Here is an 18,317-nt window from a genome sequence, read left to right as displayed (position 1 = left end):
TGTAGTCAGCTGACAGGATTTATTGTAGTTTAAAGAATTATTTGAGAAAGATTTTTTTTCCTTGGAAAAAAAAGACATGTAGGTGTATATAGTAGCCTGATTCTCTATATTACACATATAAATTTTAGTCTCCGAATAATAATTTAAATGGAACTGTATTTAATTAAATCCAATTGAAATACATGGAATTGAAACTGACGAGCAGCACTTACCTGTAGATGAATGCTGATGGCACCAAACTCCAATGAAATAAATATGAATCATATTTTTGAAAGGATTAACAGACACCCCATGTGTAATAAATCTACTACCATTAGCTAAAAATTCTGCAATAGTGTTGACATAGAAAACATCACGTCAATGTACAAACATGAAACGTAAAGTCGCGCCAAAAGACACAGTGATGCGCTTCAATTAGGCTTCATTTGCAGCACCTGTGTCACTCTGGAGCCCGAAAGGAAACTTTCGACCTTCACAGTTTGTTCCGCTTTTATTCGGAAAGCCGTGAAGTTCTGTATGTGTATTGTTTGTTTATTTAATTATTATTTCTTGAAGATGCAGAAAGCCTTGAAGAAGTACTTTGTAAACATGGACGAGTATCTGGCCAGCATCGGGCTTTACCGAAAAATGATGGCTAGAGACGCGTCCTGTCTGTTTCGAGCTGTTTCTGAGCAGGTACATTTTATAGATATATATACCTCAAAGTAGGCTAATCTCAAACTGTACATTTATCTGTGACATCCAGAAGCTGTGAAAGTATGAATTCTTGAAAGTGGTGTATGCTGTAGCATAGCTGGTCAAATTAGTAGCTAGAGGACATTTTTATGATTATACCTCTCCAATGAAGCACCTGTCCAGGTGTTGCTGCTAAACTGATGTTTTGTTTTGTTATAAGCTTTATTACTCCCAGAATTACCATCAAAGAATAAGGAAAGCGTGTGTCAACTTCATTAAGGCAAACAGATGCAACTTTGAGCCTGTGAGTGTATTCAGACTACATCAACAGAAACCTTTGTACAAACTGTCATTAAGTTTAAACATTATAACATGTTGTGTTATGGTTTTACCATGTCTTTCAGTTTGTTCAAGGATCTTTTGAGAAGTATTTGGAACGTTTGGAAGATCCCCAGGTTTGTATTCAGGGTCTTTCATCTTGCTGCTGCCACTAAAATATTAACGATGCATATTATGTTTTATTTTTTGTATCTTAATGATTAGGCTATTTAATGCTTCAAGAATCAGAATAACTAAAAAATGGTTATCAGACATGTGAATGTCGGTATTGATATTGGTTAACCTCTTTGTAATCGCAGAAGTTAGGTTTTTTTAAGCCTAAGACTTTAGAGGGGTCATATGATGCGATTTCAAGTTTTCCTTTCTCTTTGGAGTGTTACAAGCTGATTGTGCATAGATAAGATCCCTGAAGTTGCAAAGACTAAAGTCTCAAATCCAAAGAGATATTCTTTATCAAAGTTAAGACTCTGCCACACCCCCCTAAAACGGCTCGTTCTAACACGCCCCCACATATCTACATCACTATGTGGAAATATTTGCGTAATGCCGCCCAAATGTGCACACAAAGAAAGAAGGCGTGGTTTCAGTAACCGCAGTTAGTGTTGAAGCAGCCATGTCAGGGAGACGCTGTGTGTTTCTAGGTGAAAGCAAAAGCACTTTATTTGGCCTTCCGAAAGTAGATGCATGTAGGAATCTTTAAGATTACTTACAACAGAAAAGCAATGCATTTTATGGACGACCGTTTCGTGAACCTAGGAGAGGAGGTAATTCTGACTTTGCTATGACAATCTGGCGCTTCTGAATCAGCTACTGTTTTGTTATTAGTTTAAGTATTTGCTATTGACGTGTGTGTGTGCGCGCGACAGAGAGAGCAAGAGAGAGACAGGGTCACATCACAGTGGAGTCAGCTGTCTTAACCGTGGCTTGTGTACTGCAAACACATACCAGCTTCATCACTGTGTCCGTCACGTGACTCTGTTCCCCTTTCGGGCTCTGTCTTTACATTTATTTTGAAAGATGAAGCTCGCGATTATGGTAAGGGGCGTTACATTTCTGACGAGTGCTTGCGGTGTTCGGCCAATCACAATGCACTGGGTCAGCTGGCCAATCAGAGCAGACTGCGCTTGTCGGAAGGAGGGACTTTGTAGAAAACCAAGCGTTTGAGAGAGGCGGGGCATAGAGGACCTACAATAATGTACAGTATTTGAAAAATAATGTGTTTTTTGAACATTAAAGCATGTCAACGTATTCTGTTACACCAAATACACAAAATAATGATCTTTAAAAAAGCATCATATGACCCCTTTAAGACTTCATATGAATGTAATGTGCGGTCTTTTAATTTCCCAAATTCAATAGGAAACCACAGGTCAAGTGGAAATAAAAGCACTGTCTTTACTGTACAGGTATGCTTTGCATCTCTATTTCTTATTTTCTCGAGCCCTTTTGTGTGACACTATTAGTCTGTTAAAGTAACCATACTAAAGGAATCGTTCACTCAAAAAGGAAACACATCATTTACTCATTTTCATGTCGTTTCAAACCCATACATCTTTTTATTCTGTGGAACACAAAAGTTTGATTTCTGAAGGACATCCTAGCTGCTCTCTTAGATATGCTGTGAGGTATCAAAATGACAAAAAGGAGACGCCTGTGCTGTATCTAAAGTCGCATGATAGTTTTATGTGATAAACAGACCAAAACTGATAAACTGTTAATCTTCTCATCCACCCAATGTCTAAAATGGACTACAAAAAGTGTATTATTACCAAAGTCAGTGGTGCTACAATTAATATTTTTTTTAGTGAATAATGATTTTGGTTTGCTTCCCACACAAAGCTATCATGAGGCTTTGAAAGACTTGGAATAAAGTGCTCAAGTTTTGTGGACAGCTTTTATGAGAAATGTATTTTGTCATTTTAGTGCTTGGCTGTCCCAGTTCTCATTCACTTTCATTATATTTAAAAGATGAGCCAGGACTTTCTTAAATTCACCTTTTGTGTTCCATGGAAGAAAAGCAGTCAAATGGCTTTAAAATAAAACGTGGTAGACTATTCCTTTATCTGATGCAGTACATCTGAACTATACCTATTTGAATACATTCAGATTTAAAATGTGGAATTTTGGGCCCATGTTCTCATGTGAATGGTGTTTGGCGCAGGCGGTGCTTTGTCATTTACAGGTATCCAGGTAAGCCGCCAACTGAGATTGCAGAGGAGGACAACTTGCCTAAGGTGAGGAATGGGTTAATCTCCATTAGTTCACATTCAAAAGTTCAAGTTCAGTTCTAATTCAGTTTCACTATTCTGACCATGAATTAACCGCAGCTGCTGTTTCACAGAAATAACTCTGTAAACCAAAGCAGTATATACAGCTGCTTGAGGATTTTTGGCTTGCTTACCATTATCTGAACATGTATGAAAGATTTGATACCATGAATTTGAGCAGGAAGTTCTACCATGGACTCCCGTGAAACTGGACCCCTGACTCCAGAAGTTACATAGTGGCCATCAAATGAGAGAGGATCTAGTGGAATCCATCAGCTCTAGATATTTTAGTGCACAAAATGTATATCATGAGGGTGGGATGTCTGAGCCTGAGAACAGTTTTTGGTTGGCAGCATTCACACAGTGTTCTGTTCAGAACCAGATGATTCTCTTTTGAAATTTGAAGAAATAAGATGACAAAGTTTTAGTGTGTTTGATTTTTTTTTTTCTTTGCTTATGCATTAATTTGTTGATCAAGTAATGTGTAATTTGTGCAGCATTCATTATATTTCCCAGCACATTTACCATCTTGAATTCCACCCCACAGATTTTGCTGTGTTGCTCAAACAATGGCCACTATGACATTGTTTACCCCAGGAACTATCCAGTGGATGCTGCAATATGTCAGGGTGAGTTAGCAGTTCATCAAGCCCAAATCGTGTGTATAATGAATCCTGATTCTGAACAATCCCAAACTAAACATTTTGTATCTTTATTGTAACATCACAGTACTGGAATGATGTATGTGCTGCTTTTGTTTTTTTTCAGCGCTTTTGTATGAACTGTTGTACACTCGTGTGCTGGGAGTTGAGGAAGAAGAGCTGCAGATGGCGCTGGAGGGATTCAAAGGAGGAGGACGACGATACCGAAACAGCCAGTCTATGTGCAGTGAGGACGCAGGATACGATACCCCAGAAGACCGCCTTCAGAGGTCTTCTCTTGTTTCCTGTTTTTATTGTCGTCTCTGTCTTCCTTAATGTTTCTTTGTTATTCTTGCTATCTCTAAAATACAAAGTGTTTTCATCATGGAGAAATGTTGAAAGCTCACATGCCTTAAGAGTATAGATTGTAAGCAAATGGTTGACCCAAAAGTCAAAATTCTGTCATTTATTCATCCTTGTGATGTTCAGATTTACGTGAAACACAAAAAGGAGATGTTTAGCAGAATGTCTTAGCTGTTTTTTACTATACAATGAAAGTGTATAGGGAATGGGACTGTCAAGCAAAAAACACCTACAGAAGTAGTCCATACAACTTCTGCAACTATATTCCAAGGCATATGATTACTTCATGTGAGGAAATGCATAAAAAAAAAAAAAGTATTACATTTATTCAGTAAAGATTCTTTAAATTGATCAAAAGTAAAAGACTGGCAGTAGAGACTTTTTACACGTTTAAAATAAAAAAAACAATTTTTAATTTTCACAAATTACTGTTTTTATATTGATCAAATAAATGCAGCCTTTATATTATGCCGGGTTCAGACTACACAATATTTTTGTCGGTCACGATAGTCTCTGTGTCAGATTACACGATTTTGACTCCTAAAATCTTGTCGTGTTGTGGACAAGAAACATGTCAGACTACACGTTGCTTCCCGACCATTCATCGTGTGCCGTCTTTAACGACGCGCGTGATGTCATCGAGAAGGCGGAACTAGCAACTGACTTTTGAAAACAAGAGTGTAAACATTGCTGAAGCGCTTCTGCTATAGTTCGCCAGCATTTTTCTTTCTTTGTTCTGTCGTGGTAGTCCCTCGATGACACATCATACAGGCAGGCCATCATCTCTCTTTCGTTTTGCCATGTTTGAAACCTGTGTATGAAAGAGCTTCTGTGCTGCTATTGGTCAACGTCACCAATGTGACAGAACTCGTCGTGGACGACAGAAAAAAAATTAAACATGCTAGACTTTCTGTCGTGATGTCGAGAAGCATCGCAGACGTGGAATCGGTTGTCGTCCACTATAACACACTACACGTGCTGAAACGATGGAATCTTGGGTCCCGACGCCACTAATCACAGAACCGGCTTTACTGATGAGATGCGCATGAAAATCACATTTGATTATTTGCACAGCCCTACTTTATATATTATCAATTCTAAAACTTTGAATGGTATTGTACTTTTTCAAAGATAGTAGCTTGATTTACATTTACTCATTTAGCAGATGCTTCTATCCAAAGCAACTTGCAAATGAGGACAATAGAAGCAATCAAAAACGACAAAAGAGCAATAATATGCAAGTGCTATGACAAGCCACGGTTAGCCTAAATCAGTACACGTAGCAAGGATTTTTTCTTTTTTTCTTTTTCACGTGCATTCTTTTCGGCTCATTAAAGATTAATCATGCAGCTACATTCTGGATTAATTGTAGAGGTTTGCTAGAAGTGGCTGGAAGACCTGCCAAGAGAGCATTGCAATAGTCCAGTCTGGACAGAACAAGAACTTGAACAAGGAGTTGTGTAGCATGTTCCAAAAGAAAGGGCCTGATCTTCCTAATGTTGTATAAAGCAAATCTGCAGGATGATATTTGATGGTAGTTAAACTTTGAAATTGAGTAGTTTGTAGCTTGACAAATTACAGGCAGGAGCAATTAGCTTTTCCAACACTGCTGGTCGCTTTATGCTTTCATTCTTTAGAATTCCATTTGTGTTTCACCAAAGAATGTCAGTTTATGTACTTTGCATGGCTTTGTTCCAGAGAAGAATGGGAGTTGAGTGGTCACAGCCGCTCAGAAGACAAAACCAAAGCTGGAGCTGAGGACCAGAAGGTGACTAAAACCATAATTTAAGAGATTAAGGTGTTAAACTTTCATTAGTATTTGACAGGATCTCTCTGCTCCAGGCCACAGAAGGGTCGGGAAAACTGTCTCTGCCGTACAAGGTACTGAAGGCCTTGGAGCCAGAGCTGTACCGCAACGTGGAGTTTGACGTGTGGCAAGACAGCCGCAAAGGTCGGTTTACTTTACCTCAGTTACTTTTTAAAAGCTTAAATGATTCTTACCCTAAATTAGGAGTATAATTTTGTGATGTGCTTTGTGATAATCCTGTGTTTTAGAGCTACAGAAGACTGATTACATGGTGTTTGCTGGCAGACAGTATTTTTTAGGAGATAAGTGTCAGGTGGGACAAAGCCTTGCATCAGGTTTAAACGTTAACATATTGCAAATTGGCATGCCATTTTTTTAATGACCTCTTTTGATAAAACAGACTCTTGTTATGGATTTTCCATAATAATGAATCCTATTTCTGAAGCATTTCATGTTGCTGCAGCCCCTGTCATGCTCATGGTTTTGTTTCCCAGGTCCGCTTGGATCCAAAAGGGAAGTACTACAATGCCTTCATTCAAGAAGTAGGGACTCAGACCACTGCGGTGACCGTGTTCATTGAGGAACTTGGGGAAAAGTAAGTTGTGTCCTTCTGTACTTTCTCACAGGCAGATGTCCCTGAGAATCTTTAAACATCCTCTGACGTTTTAGACACCTGGTTCCCTTGACCAATCTGAAGCCAGTGAATCCTGTGCCAGCCTGGAACATCACACCAAGCAGAAAAGGAAATTCCTACAACCATCCAGAGCAGTACCCTGGAGAAATGGGTTTGCCTTTAAATTTCTTTAATTTAGTGGGTGATTACTTGTTTTGTGTACTTAAATGTGTATGTATATAAAACTGCTGAACTTTTAAAATGCTAAAATATGCATGCAGTGTTGGTGTTAATCTTAAAATAAACTGCATATAATTATGCTTGAAATAATGCTTATATTGTTTATATTATATTTCAGATAATGGTCAAATATTGGCCTGTCATATACTTTGTACGTCTATAATCTGATCAGCCACAACATTAAAACCACTGACAGGTGGAGTGAATAATATTTGATTATATCATTATATATATAGATTATATGTGACCCTGGACCACAAAACCAGTCTTAAGTCGCAATAGCCAAAAATACATTGTATGGGTCAAAATTATTTATTTTTCTTTTATGCCAAAAATCATTAGGATATTAATTAAAGATCATGTTCCTTGAAGATATTTAGTAAATTTCCTACTGTAAATATATTAACTTCATTTTTGATTAGTAATATGCAATGCTAAGAACTTCATTGGGACAACTTTAAAGGTGATTTTCTCAATATTTAGATTTTTTTGCACCCTCAGATTCCAGATTTTCAAATAGTTGTATCTTGGCCAAATATTGTCCTATCCTAACAAACCATACATCAATGGAAAGCTTATTTATTCAACTTTCAGATGATGTATAAATCTCAGTTTCGAAAAATTGACCCTTTTGACTGGTTTTGTGGTCCAGGGTCACATATATCTCATGTGTATATATATATATATCACATATATCAGCTCTTGAGTTTCATGTGTTGAAAGCAGAAACAATGGCCAAGCGAAAAGATCTGAGTGGTTTTGACAAGGGCCAAATTAAGGATGTGTGGGTCTAGTCAACTAGTCGGATCCAAAACTTCAGTTTAAACAACAGTCAAATTAGTCGTTGCGCACATCCCTAGGCCAAATAGTGATGGCTAGGCTGGGTTAGAGCATCTCCAAAATGGCAAGTCTTGTGAGGTTTTCCCAGTATGAAGTGGTTGGCACTTACTGAAAACGATGTAAGGACAAGCCAGCATCAGCCATGAGTGCCCAAGGCTCATTGATGCACATTGGCATCCTGCAAAAATTGTTCAGGAGTGGTTTGAGTGACATGAAAAAGAGTACAATGTGTTGTCTTGGCCTCCAAATTTCCCCAGATCTCAATTCCTGGGCCACCAAAGCTGATCCATGGAGGCTCGCCTCAAAACTTGCAGGACATGAAGGATCTGCTGTAAATGTTTTGGTGCTAGATACCACATGATATGTTCAGAGGTCTTGTAGAGTAAATGCATTGACTGTTTAGCAGCATAAGGGGGGCCGACAGAATATTAGGCAGGTGGTTTTAATGTAGTTGCTGCTGCTCAGTGTGTAGGTCTGTTACTGGTAGATACCAGAGTTATCAGCAGGGCACATGAACAGAACGGATTGCATATTTCTGGGTCATGAAAGTTTTCCTCTTTAAAGACCCAGAGCTACGTGGACGGCGACGGTACTTCAAGAAACCTCGTGGTAAGGAGATGTTGATGGCAGTGTCTTTCAGTCGTCCTCAACCTGGCTTACCTCCCCGTCTGCAGCCTGGGCCAGGAAACATTTATCCTGTCCGTTCTCCAGGGGTACACGGTCCCGCTCCACCTCCTGCAGGTCTGGCCTATGAACACTACCGACCCCACCATCCACCTAGACCACCACGTGGCTACGCCCCACCCGGGTTAGACACAAAATTCTTTACAGATGCTTATTCATTGTTGTATCTTCTAAACATATGTCATGCCTTTACTCATTGGATGAATCTGTTTTTTTTGTTTTTTTTCTCACCACACGACTTTTGGTCAGAAGTTCGACCCGATTCCTGAACAGGCACCATCTTATTGGATCAGATCTAGCCTATTATCCCAGTCCCAGCAAGCGCTGCTACCAGAGTTTCGATAACTACTCGTTCAGGTCTCGGTAAGAAAACATTTACTTTAACATCTACATCAGAAATGGATAATGCTAGAAATGACAAACTATAATGAACCTGTGATGGATACAGTCTCTTTAATATAATGTATTAATATATTTTGTAACTGGGTATTTTTTTTTTTTTTTTTTCAACTTTAAAAAAAAATGGGTTGTGGGAATTGTGACTTTATGAAATGGTTTTACAAGTGCACTTTTGCTTCTTGTGTTTACACATTTCCTGTTGAAACAAGAATTTGAAAAAAAAATTTTTTTTTACTCTTGTTTGCCTTCCATTTGAAAGCTTGTTGCACAGAAAATGGCAATGAAGGCATTTTCCAAATTATTTCCAGTTTCTTTTTAAATCAGTTGATTTCTGGAAAAAAGCAAAGAAATATGAATGTTTATGCAATCAAAGACTGTCCGTGTATTTAAGCTGCCCAGTAAGAATAGTCATTACAATACTAATTTCTCACTAGGAAAAAGTTGGAAGGTTGTGCAAAACATTGCATTTATACAAAATGACTAGTCTCTACTTTTTCAGCTTTCGAAATCATGTTCCTTTGTGTAAAATTGTGTTTTCTGTGAATCCATTGCATCATTCTCAATATCGCAAGATATTTCAGTTGAATCTTTTGTTTTCTCAGCAAACCTCTTTTATTCAGCTGCTGTCAAAGTGAGTTAAGTTGTATATGTATAGGAGTCGTCGGCGGCAGATGCACTCTCTGAATAAAGAGTGTCTGAGCTGTGTTCCTGAGCCAGGAGAGGAATCCCAAGACATAGAGGGAAGTATCACCTTCTATGAAATTGAGGAGACTGATGAGAGTGCCTTCTCGCCAATATCAGTGAGACACCCAGTTCTACTTCAGTAACAGTTGGGAGCATTAAGGCCTGTTCACAACAAGAATAATAACTACGTATATTAGCGTCTGCACCAACGCACAATACCATTATGTTTGTTAAAAGCACGAACTACAGTTATGTCATGCTGCCTGAAATGCTCAAGCTCTTTAAAGTCAGGTGGATTCCCTATTCACATAAAATTAGAACCATCATTAAAACTTTGCCATTTTTGTCCTTGGTGTGAACAGGCCTTCTAGGCTTTGACGCTAAGATCACTGTTCTGTCTGTCTCACTGTGTGTATCTGAAGGGTCAAGCAGTCTCCAGCCCCATGGTTCCAGGGGCCACTGCTTACTGGGTGCCAAGAGTTCCCAGTCCAATTCCTCCCTCAGGCAAACAGCCCATGACATCATCAGAGGAGGACCCTGATGAGAGGAGTAATGCTGGCGACCAAGGTACAGCCAAAAAGTTCCTTGGTTTTGTGTCAAAACCGAATGAGCTGACAGCTACCCACGTGGTCAGTTATCTATATCAGGAGTTCTCAAAGTGGGGTCCATGGACACCTGCGGGGGTCCGTAAAATAATTTTAGTGCTCTATGATTTGGTAAACATGGACTGAATCACAGAATTCAGTCAAAAAAATAAAAGTAACTTACTCTATAGCATGTAATTTCATTCAAATTTGGGATGAATTAGTCCAAATTATGGCTGTACATTTGATCAAATTGCAATATGGACTACTGTCTGTCTGTGAATGTTAAACCGCAAAAAGACTGCTATGTAAATATAAAGTCTTCATGTGAATAAATGGCATAGTTTTGACTACACAAACTCAAGCACAGTTTGGTTTTCACACGAATGGTTTATTTACATTTTAGAGGTTTATTTTTAAGTTAATGATTTATGATTTATGCTTTCGTTTGATTACCACCAGTTTTCGTAATAAATTTGTACATAAATCCAGAAAAATTAAAAGACAAACCCCGATTTCAAAATAAACCAATAAATAAATTAAAATGGAAAATGCTGAATTTGGAAACAATAAAACCGAATTTGAGGAAAAAATAAAACTGATTTCATAGGGCTCTAAAAATGTAATTCTTGTTGAACTTCTAAGAAATTGTTAAATTGTATAATTAGACATGCTTTTTTATTACTACAGTTTAATTTAACCATTTAAAAAAACTTTACAGAAATATTAAAATAGAAGTTCCAGTGGCATCTAAGAGTACAAATTGTAGTGAGCTTAAGCTTAATCACTGTTACAATTATAATGTGGTCTTTGGAAAATTGTCTCCCTTGTGGGGTCCCTGGCCCCAAAAAGTTTGAGAACACCTCATCTACGTAAACGGCATTGTTACATTGTTAGTACTCTGCATAATTAATACTGGTATATTGTGACACCTCAAGTCATCAATATTTGTGGTATAATATATTTCTAATTGGATGGATGAATCATAGACTCTTTCAGTGCCCTTCGCTCAGGTATCGCTTTTTTTGCGATCTATGTTGTCAGATCTGACTCTAATAATTGGGTAAACAAATTTCCCCCTTTATTCTTATTAATAGACCTTGCACAGTGTCATCTTCCATTTTAGTATTCAACTAGGTCTGACATTCAGTTCTCTATTCAGCGAGTCCATGAAGAAAAAGAATTGGACACTGTTCCGGTCCCTCAAGTTGAATTCTCATGCTTGCAATTGATCTTATATGCATTTGGTAAATACTGATGGTAATGATTTGCACATTTAAAACCAACGATAATTCAATGCAGCAGAATTTTTTTAACATTAAACTGAAATGTGGAAGTGCACAACCATTTTAAAAATACTGTCTTGGTAGGCAGCTCACCAGGCTTTGACACAGCCCATATGTGATATGATGGATGGCGGTTAATTTTAACTGTTTGTCCTGACTAGGTGAATACTCTGAGGAGTACATCTACTCTGCCGCAGGTTAGTTCATTAACCGCTACGTTATGTTAGTGAAATTTCAGCTTTATACTCCTGTCATGATATCCTGTGTGCACTGATATTAAAAACATATTTCTGTATTGCAGAGGCAGGTTATCAGAGTCCATCGCTGTATGCTGCAGCAGCAGAGTCTACCACCAATCTGGTACTGTCTTCCAAACTTCTTCATTTGTCAAAAATGTCCACCAAAATGCTAATACTGTAGCTGACAAGAGTTCCAGTGGGAGAACGTAGAGTAGATGTGCTCTGACAGCTCTGCACAAGCTCTCCTAAACCAACTCCTATTTTTCCCTTTATTTGAGAATATGGAAAATGTCATTAGATGAGTGTTTGTGGAAAAGTTTAAAAGGACTTTTATAATAAATAGAGATTGCTAATCAGATTGAATTTTGACATGTTTTGCAGACCATTCAGGAGGGAGGTTCTCGTGCCGTGTCACCACAAGAGGGTGTCGCTACCTACAGTTACTCACAACAGGCATGCATTGTTCACAGTATTCATAAATTTGTTACACAGTTTTGCCCTGCCTTGGAGGAGATGTGTGTTACTCAATCTTTTCAGGTGGTTGTGAAGTCGTCTGTCCTCTCCTCTTCTCAATCAATCAACTCTGCCCCGGCTGCGATCTTCACATCAAACTCTTCCTCTTCATCCACTGGGAGCTCCCAGACCCCCCCGAACCCCCTGCAGCCCAACAACCTCTTAACGCCTGGACAGCCACCACCCCAGAATGTTTTGGGCAGGCCTGGTATACAGTTATGGCTTTTTAAATTAATGTGATTGTCATGCACAGTTACCAAATACTAATGTTAGCAAAGGAGATGACTCAAGACACACGTTCTCATTAGTCGTTGTGTAGTTTTATCCATGCCGTTTTTCCTGAGCAGTTCCGTGGTTTGTCGATGAGCTGGGAGAACCAGTCGCCATGGCGCCTCCTCCACCCTACTCTTATGACCCCAATGGCAGTGACCTTCCAAGAGGTCAGAGGGAACCACCTCATTGTCTAATATTTGTGCATAATATTTTCTGCATATTTGTTTGTAAATTTTTTTTTCCTCTCCACAGATTGCAAAGTTCTCCAGTACTACTATAATTTGGGGGTTCAGGTAAGTGGGTGTTTTAGTTTTGATCTCCATTTACCTCTAGAGATTTATAGTATATGTAATGTCCTGGACTTACATTTAGGCATAACTCGCACAAACTTTGCCTCATAAGTAATATGTGGCCTCTTGTGTCTTTTATTAAAAAAAGCAGCATGGGAAGACATGAGGAATTAAAATATTAATACTGATATGATAAAAATCATAATGTGCATCTATAACTTTTAAATGCAGTGACGTCTTATGAGTGCACAGAACAAAATGAAAATTCTGTACATCAGTATTAACAATACTGACAGAAGTCATAACGTATGACTTCATGAAATGCATTTTTTTAAATTATTTTATAATTCTTCCTTCGGTGCACTTTATAATCTTAGTGTGGTTTTTTTTTTTTCATCAAAAGCAATTTCTTTAAAAAAAAAAAAATTATAAATGGTCATTTTCTACCCTGAATTTAGCCTCCGTTAGAAGGGGCATTTCTGCTGAGACTTAAATGTAAACTCCCACTCCTATGATTGGCTAAGATCTTTGCATATGAAATAATGAGATGAACTAATCATGAAAAGATCATAGCATTATATTTAGATACTAATACTGCTACTCCAGTTGCATCAAAGGTCGCAGCGCTGTACTATATAGCCAAACAGTCATGTCTGTAATGATCGAATACTTTCATCATAACTAACACTGTGAAAATATGATGTAAATAAAAGACTGGTTAAGCAATGTAAACTGTCATTGGCTACATTTACATGGACACCTTTTGTTTGAAATGGAATTAAATCATTCTGATTGATGAATCTGAACCTACTTTTTACATGTACGTTAAATAAAGTGTTCAAGTTGATGTGCGCATTACCGCATTTACAGTATATGTCACAAGCTTCGATATCGGATTTGATCTTTTGACATGCACACACTGTATGAATATACAGAGTTTGCACATGCTGTTCTTTTATTTATCAAGCTGTAAAATTGCCTGTTCCTGTGGTCAAAACAAGCCCTCTGTGGATGAGAGTATGAAGTGAGGACTTATGGGACATTGTTCTGCTCCACTTCACAGACGATGAGTGGAAGGAGAATTTTAGAATAACATGAGTCATTTACAGTGACACTTCATTCTACAAAAACAACAGCTCGTTCCATGCGTCATACATCATTACGCCATTTCTATATCATTGCACATGCGCAGTACTTTTCTAGTTTTTACATGTCTTCCTAATCCGATTAGAAAAGGCCAAATAATGTGGCTTACTGTCCTCAATGTACTTATACATTTAATTGCTTTCTATATGACATACTGATATTTTTGTATTTGTTCCAGTGGTATCAGCAAAGTTACTGGCAATCTATAGTGCACATGCAGCAGGTGTATCCGCAGCAGGTCGCAGAGGCTCAGTTCCAGCAGTACCCGAGCACCGTTCCCACTGCTGACCACATGGTCCCCCAGGCCTACCATGATCCTGTCCGCATGTGCCCGCATCCACAAGGAGACCTGGCCAGCAATGGTAAGCTATCATTACTGCAAACCTCCAAATTCTCAGCTTTCACGTTCATCTTGAGCTTGTCACCTACTCTTAGTCGATCAAAATTTTATTAGTCTCTTAGATGGACAGATTGTTAAGAGCTTGTCATTGAGGTAATTACAGTATATTGGGCAGGAAATCCAAACGTTCACCTGTCTTTCATCAACCTCAAATATGGCTTATCATTTGAAATTGAAACATGTAAGTAGTAGCAACTTTACATGGCCAGATTCGATGCTTCGATAGGACGAGCCGGATTCGACTACCAATCTCACAGTTGAATATTCGCAGAGGTGTTATGATCATGCCATTTTGGCAATATATGGGGGTGCTCAAATGTCTGATTTCACATAGAACTACAGGTTTTCTCCCAATAAGTTAACGTACAGCCTATTAAGATAATGCTGAAAATAAGAATCTGAAAAGAAAGAAGCTTTTAATAAATATTTTTAATGTGTGTGAATGAATCCAACCACCCCATTCCATAATCCGTGACTGACAGAGGAGCGTTTTGGCGGCAGGGATTTAACAAGACTCAAATTGACACAGGCAGAGTGAAAGACTGGATTTTTTCGATCAGGTAGGGTACAAGGGATTTCAAAACATTTCAGCCGGTTTATATATATCGTGTATATATTATTTATCTCGTATAAGATGCATTTGGTTGAGTTGCGCTGCAGTAAAGCGCTTCATTGTAGTACTATGGTGATTATCTCTTCAGCACGCAGCGCGAGCAGGACAAATAACAATGCAGAATATTAACAACTATGACTGGGACTGTTATATACATGACCATTATAATGAGAACACTATTATAATAAAACGCTGTGAATTTTTATAGTTTAGTCGCCGAGGTTTCTGCATGTTGTTGCGTGAAGAACGCGTCCTCAAAAGGAGTTAATTCAGAGCCGTGCAGACACATTCACATTCGGGCATTTTGTGCAGATAGCCTATAAGTCTTAATATCGACAACGTTATGTTGTATAAATAAGGAAGCGTATTCTATATGGGATAAATGATGAGTTAAATTCCAATGATTAAAAACCTGCTATCAAATGCTTCATTCTACTGGTCATCTTCAGCGGGCGCAGCTCAAAACAGAAATGCAGAACATTAATAACTAACTGTCATACACGTAATGTTATAATGAGAGCACTGTTGTAAAAAAAATTGTGAATTCTTAGGGTTTTGCAGACGTTTCATGTTAACAATCTTTTAATCAAAACATAAAACATTATTTTTGTATCTGCAAGGCGTCCATTGCACATTTTCCCGGTGTGTTAACGTCAGTAATTATGGCTGTCGAATGTCTGACTTGACTCTTGGTAATGTATTTGGCCCCACCCCAAAACATATAATTCGACTATCAGTCAACTATCGGCAAGATTCGAAAATTCCGATTCGACTTTGTAAATCTTTAGCCGGGGACACCCTTAATGGCCAGTCACTCTAACATTAACTTAGATAAATTTGCACTATTGGGTGCAGGGGCGTCGCTAGTGGGGTGAAAGGTGGTGACGATTGTAGGGGCCCACAGCTGAGGGGGGCCCCCCGGTGATCTCAACCGACTGGCTGAGGCCAGCCTAAAAATACACTCAGGACAGTTGACGGGCCACTGCTGTGCATCGTCACGAAAGCTTATCATTTGCACGTGTTTTTAAAGGGGTCCTATTATGCTCTTTTACAAAGTCTTGATTTTGTTTTGGGGGTGTACTAGAACAGGCTCTCATACTAGGTTGTATTTTTCACATATTTTACATTATTACAACACCTGTCGGTATTTGTGATATCACAAATCCCGGAAAATATGCGTTGTAGTCCAAATGAGTCATTCGTTGTAGTTTTTGAAAAGTGATTTCTGTTAAAGTGGAAATGAAGCAGTCAGTCAAGTTTTCATTTAACTGTGTAAACGCAGGAAAGCTAATTGTATTCGCAGGTGAACATAAAATATGATACAACTGGTGAACCAGTCAATGTAATGCATATGTCTTAATGGTCTGACATAACAATAAAATGCGACATGAATGATATTGTATGAAGCTTTGTCTGTTTACATCTCCTTGCGCCTGGCATTATGAAAACAATGTTTGGGATACCACGATCAAAACTTAGCATATAGACAGTTTGATGTTGAATATTCATCCAAATTATAGTGAAAACCAAATTATTAGTGTTAAAATAACATTCGTGTGTTCAAAATGTAAAGAAATGCTTCTATCACTTCACTGGCCATCGGAGCGAACCAACCCCGTGACTTCACACGCGGTGGTACTGCAAGATGGCGGCGCCCTTGCTCCAAAAGCTATAACAAAACATGATTAATGTAACCATTTTAAAGAAAAAAGGATGTTTGTTATATATTTTTTAATCAAAGTGGAAATCACTTTACTAAATAATGTTAACTTAACTGACTGCTTCACTTCCACTTTAAATAAAATCTCCTTTTGAAGTGGACTTTGAGCTTTGTAACTTTGCAGATCGTTTTTTATGCTCAAACAGCAACATTACAGACTAACTAAAGTTGAAAAAGTGAAAAAGCATAATAGGCATATCTAAACATTCAAAAGAGTTTAAAGCATTCAAACACAAGACACGGAAAAACTCAACTGAGTACTCGCGCGCCCTGTTCGGTGCGCACGCAGAGAGACGCGTCTCACGGACAGCAACACCGAACCGAGCTCTCCTTCGCGTCCTCCTGCACCCTAAACGAATAAATACAAATCGCAGTTTAAACATGCAAACAGAAAAAGATGTGAAAGAGCCCAATTCAGTACCCGCGTGCGGTGTTCTGTGCGCACGCAGAGAGACGCGTCTCAAAGCGCTTGACCACCGAATTTGCCTATTCTTGCTCTTGTACTGACAAATACATACAACATTGTCAAAATACCCATCTTGGAGAGCATCCTCATAACTGTTGGTTATGTCTTGAGTGAAAGTAAACGGTGGAGAAAGAAATCGGATGTGTATCATTATAATGGATGCATTGTCTCTTAGTGACCGCTCCAAATTTACTAGCTGCTGTCAGAGTCCTTAATGTTAATCCAAGAAAATGAAAGAAAGAAAACCTCTTGCTGCTCTTGACTGAATTACTTTGTAGTTTTAACAAGAATTAATCTTAGAGTAAAGACTATGCAGTGCTATTTTACATTTGATTATTCGGTTTCTGTATCTGGACACCTACAGACCTGAAAACACTTAAACACTGTGTAAATGGCACAAATTAAATAAATAGAACGAACATGCAAATTAAACTATTTCAAACAGGGCCCACTGGTACAACCTGCACTGGGGCCCCGCAAACCCCAGCAACGGCCCTGATTGGGTGCATATCCAAGTAGGGATGCAACGATACCATTTTTTCAGAACCGATTCGATACCAAAAATTCTGAGTATCTGCCGATTCCGATCCCAGCGCAGTTTTTTTTTTTTTTTTTTTTTTATGTAGAATTTCCATACTTCTGTGTGTTAAACACAATCTGCTAAATATAGACAACTTTATTTTAATGAAATATGAGGGAGTAGGACACTAAAGTTCATTTATGTAAGTGAGGATAGCAAAAATAAAGTAAACCGTGACATATTATACCCAAAAATTCTTCATACAGTGGACTACCAGTAAAACTGATAAAAAATTTGGGCCACTTTGATCTGACCATGTTTTGCTTAAGTGTTTTTCTTTAATTGCTAATGTGAACTTTTTACACCACAGACTGAACAAAATTAAGCATTGCTTGGTAATTGGTATAACAAAGTATTGATAGTTGTGTAAATAGTCATACTAACAGAATTTTTGGTTGATTGTAATCCATTACATACCTTTCTATCTAAGTTATCTGACATTATCAAGATGAATTTGTTCGGACACAGTTTAACTCTGAGTACATTATCAAGATGAATTTGTTCTGACACAGTTTAACTCTGAGTTCTTGTCATATTTTATTACAGTTTTCTAAACTATAGCAAATAAACTGTGATCATGTAAGAAATGTTGAAGGTGTCTGAATAAATTTTGGTTTGACTGTATATTTGATAAATAAAGTTAACCAACTAACAT

The 18,317-nt window shown here is 38.2% G+C and overlaps 1 protein-coding gene across 6 annotated transcripts in view; it reads left to right on the top strand.

The window, feature by feature from the left end:
• Nucleotides 1-417: 417 nt before the first annotated feature.
• LOC107661739 (putative bifunctional UDP-N-acetylglucosamine transferase and deubiquitinase ALG13) overlaps nt 418-18,317 on the top strand; it is a 20,845-nt gene continuing 2,945 nt past the window's right edge. The window contains exons 1-24 of one of the 6 annotated variants that reach the window (XM_016451503.1): nt 418-477; nt 556-675; nt 896-979; nt 1,080-1,130; nt 2,374-2,420; nt 3,176-3,248; nt 3,829-3,910; nt 4,050-4,212; nt 5,984-6,053; nt 6,128-6,236; nt 6,341-6,405; nt 6,587-6,687; nt 6,762-6,877; nt 8,350-8,593; nt 8,719-8,832; nt 9,524-9,668; nt 9,975-10,119; nt 11,584-11,619; nt 11,724-11,782; nt 12,043-12,114; nt 12,199-12,382; nt 12,522-12,614; nt 12,700-12,740; nt 14,062-14,245. In XM_016451503.1, coding sequence (XP_016306989.1) covers nt 556-675; nt 896-979; nt 1,080-1,130; nt 2,374-2,420; nt 3,176-3,248; nt 3,829-3,910; nt 4,050-4,212; nt 5,984-6,053; nt 6,128-6,236; nt 6,341-6,405; nt 6,587-6,687; nt 6,762-6,877; nt 8,350-8,593; nt 8,719-8,832; nt 9,524-9,668; nt 9,975-10,119; nt 11,584-11,619; nt 11,724-11,782; nt 12,043-12,114; nt 12,199-12,382; nt 12,522-12,614; nt 12,700-12,740; nt 14,062-14,245 — 2,398 coding nt within the window. In that variant the 5' untranslated portion in view covers nt 418-477. The other 5 variants (XM_016451504.1, XM_016451506.1, XM_016451505.1 and 2 more) reach the window with 5 other exon arrangements.

The sequence above is a fragment of the Sinocyclocheilus anshuiensis genome, unplaced genomic scaffold (assembly GCF_001515605.1).
Source record: "Sinocyclocheilus anshuiensis isolate Anshui unplaced genomic scaffold, SAMN03320099.WGS_v1.1 scaffold207, whole genome shotgun sequence".
In the NCBI taxonomy this organism is placed as follows: Eukaryota; Metazoa; Chordata; class Actinopteri; order Cypriniformes; family Cyprinidae; genus Sinocyclocheilus; species Sinocyclocheilus anshuiensis.
Note: the sequence above shows the minus strand (reverse complement) of the source record. Positions and strands in the feature narration are given on the sequence as shown.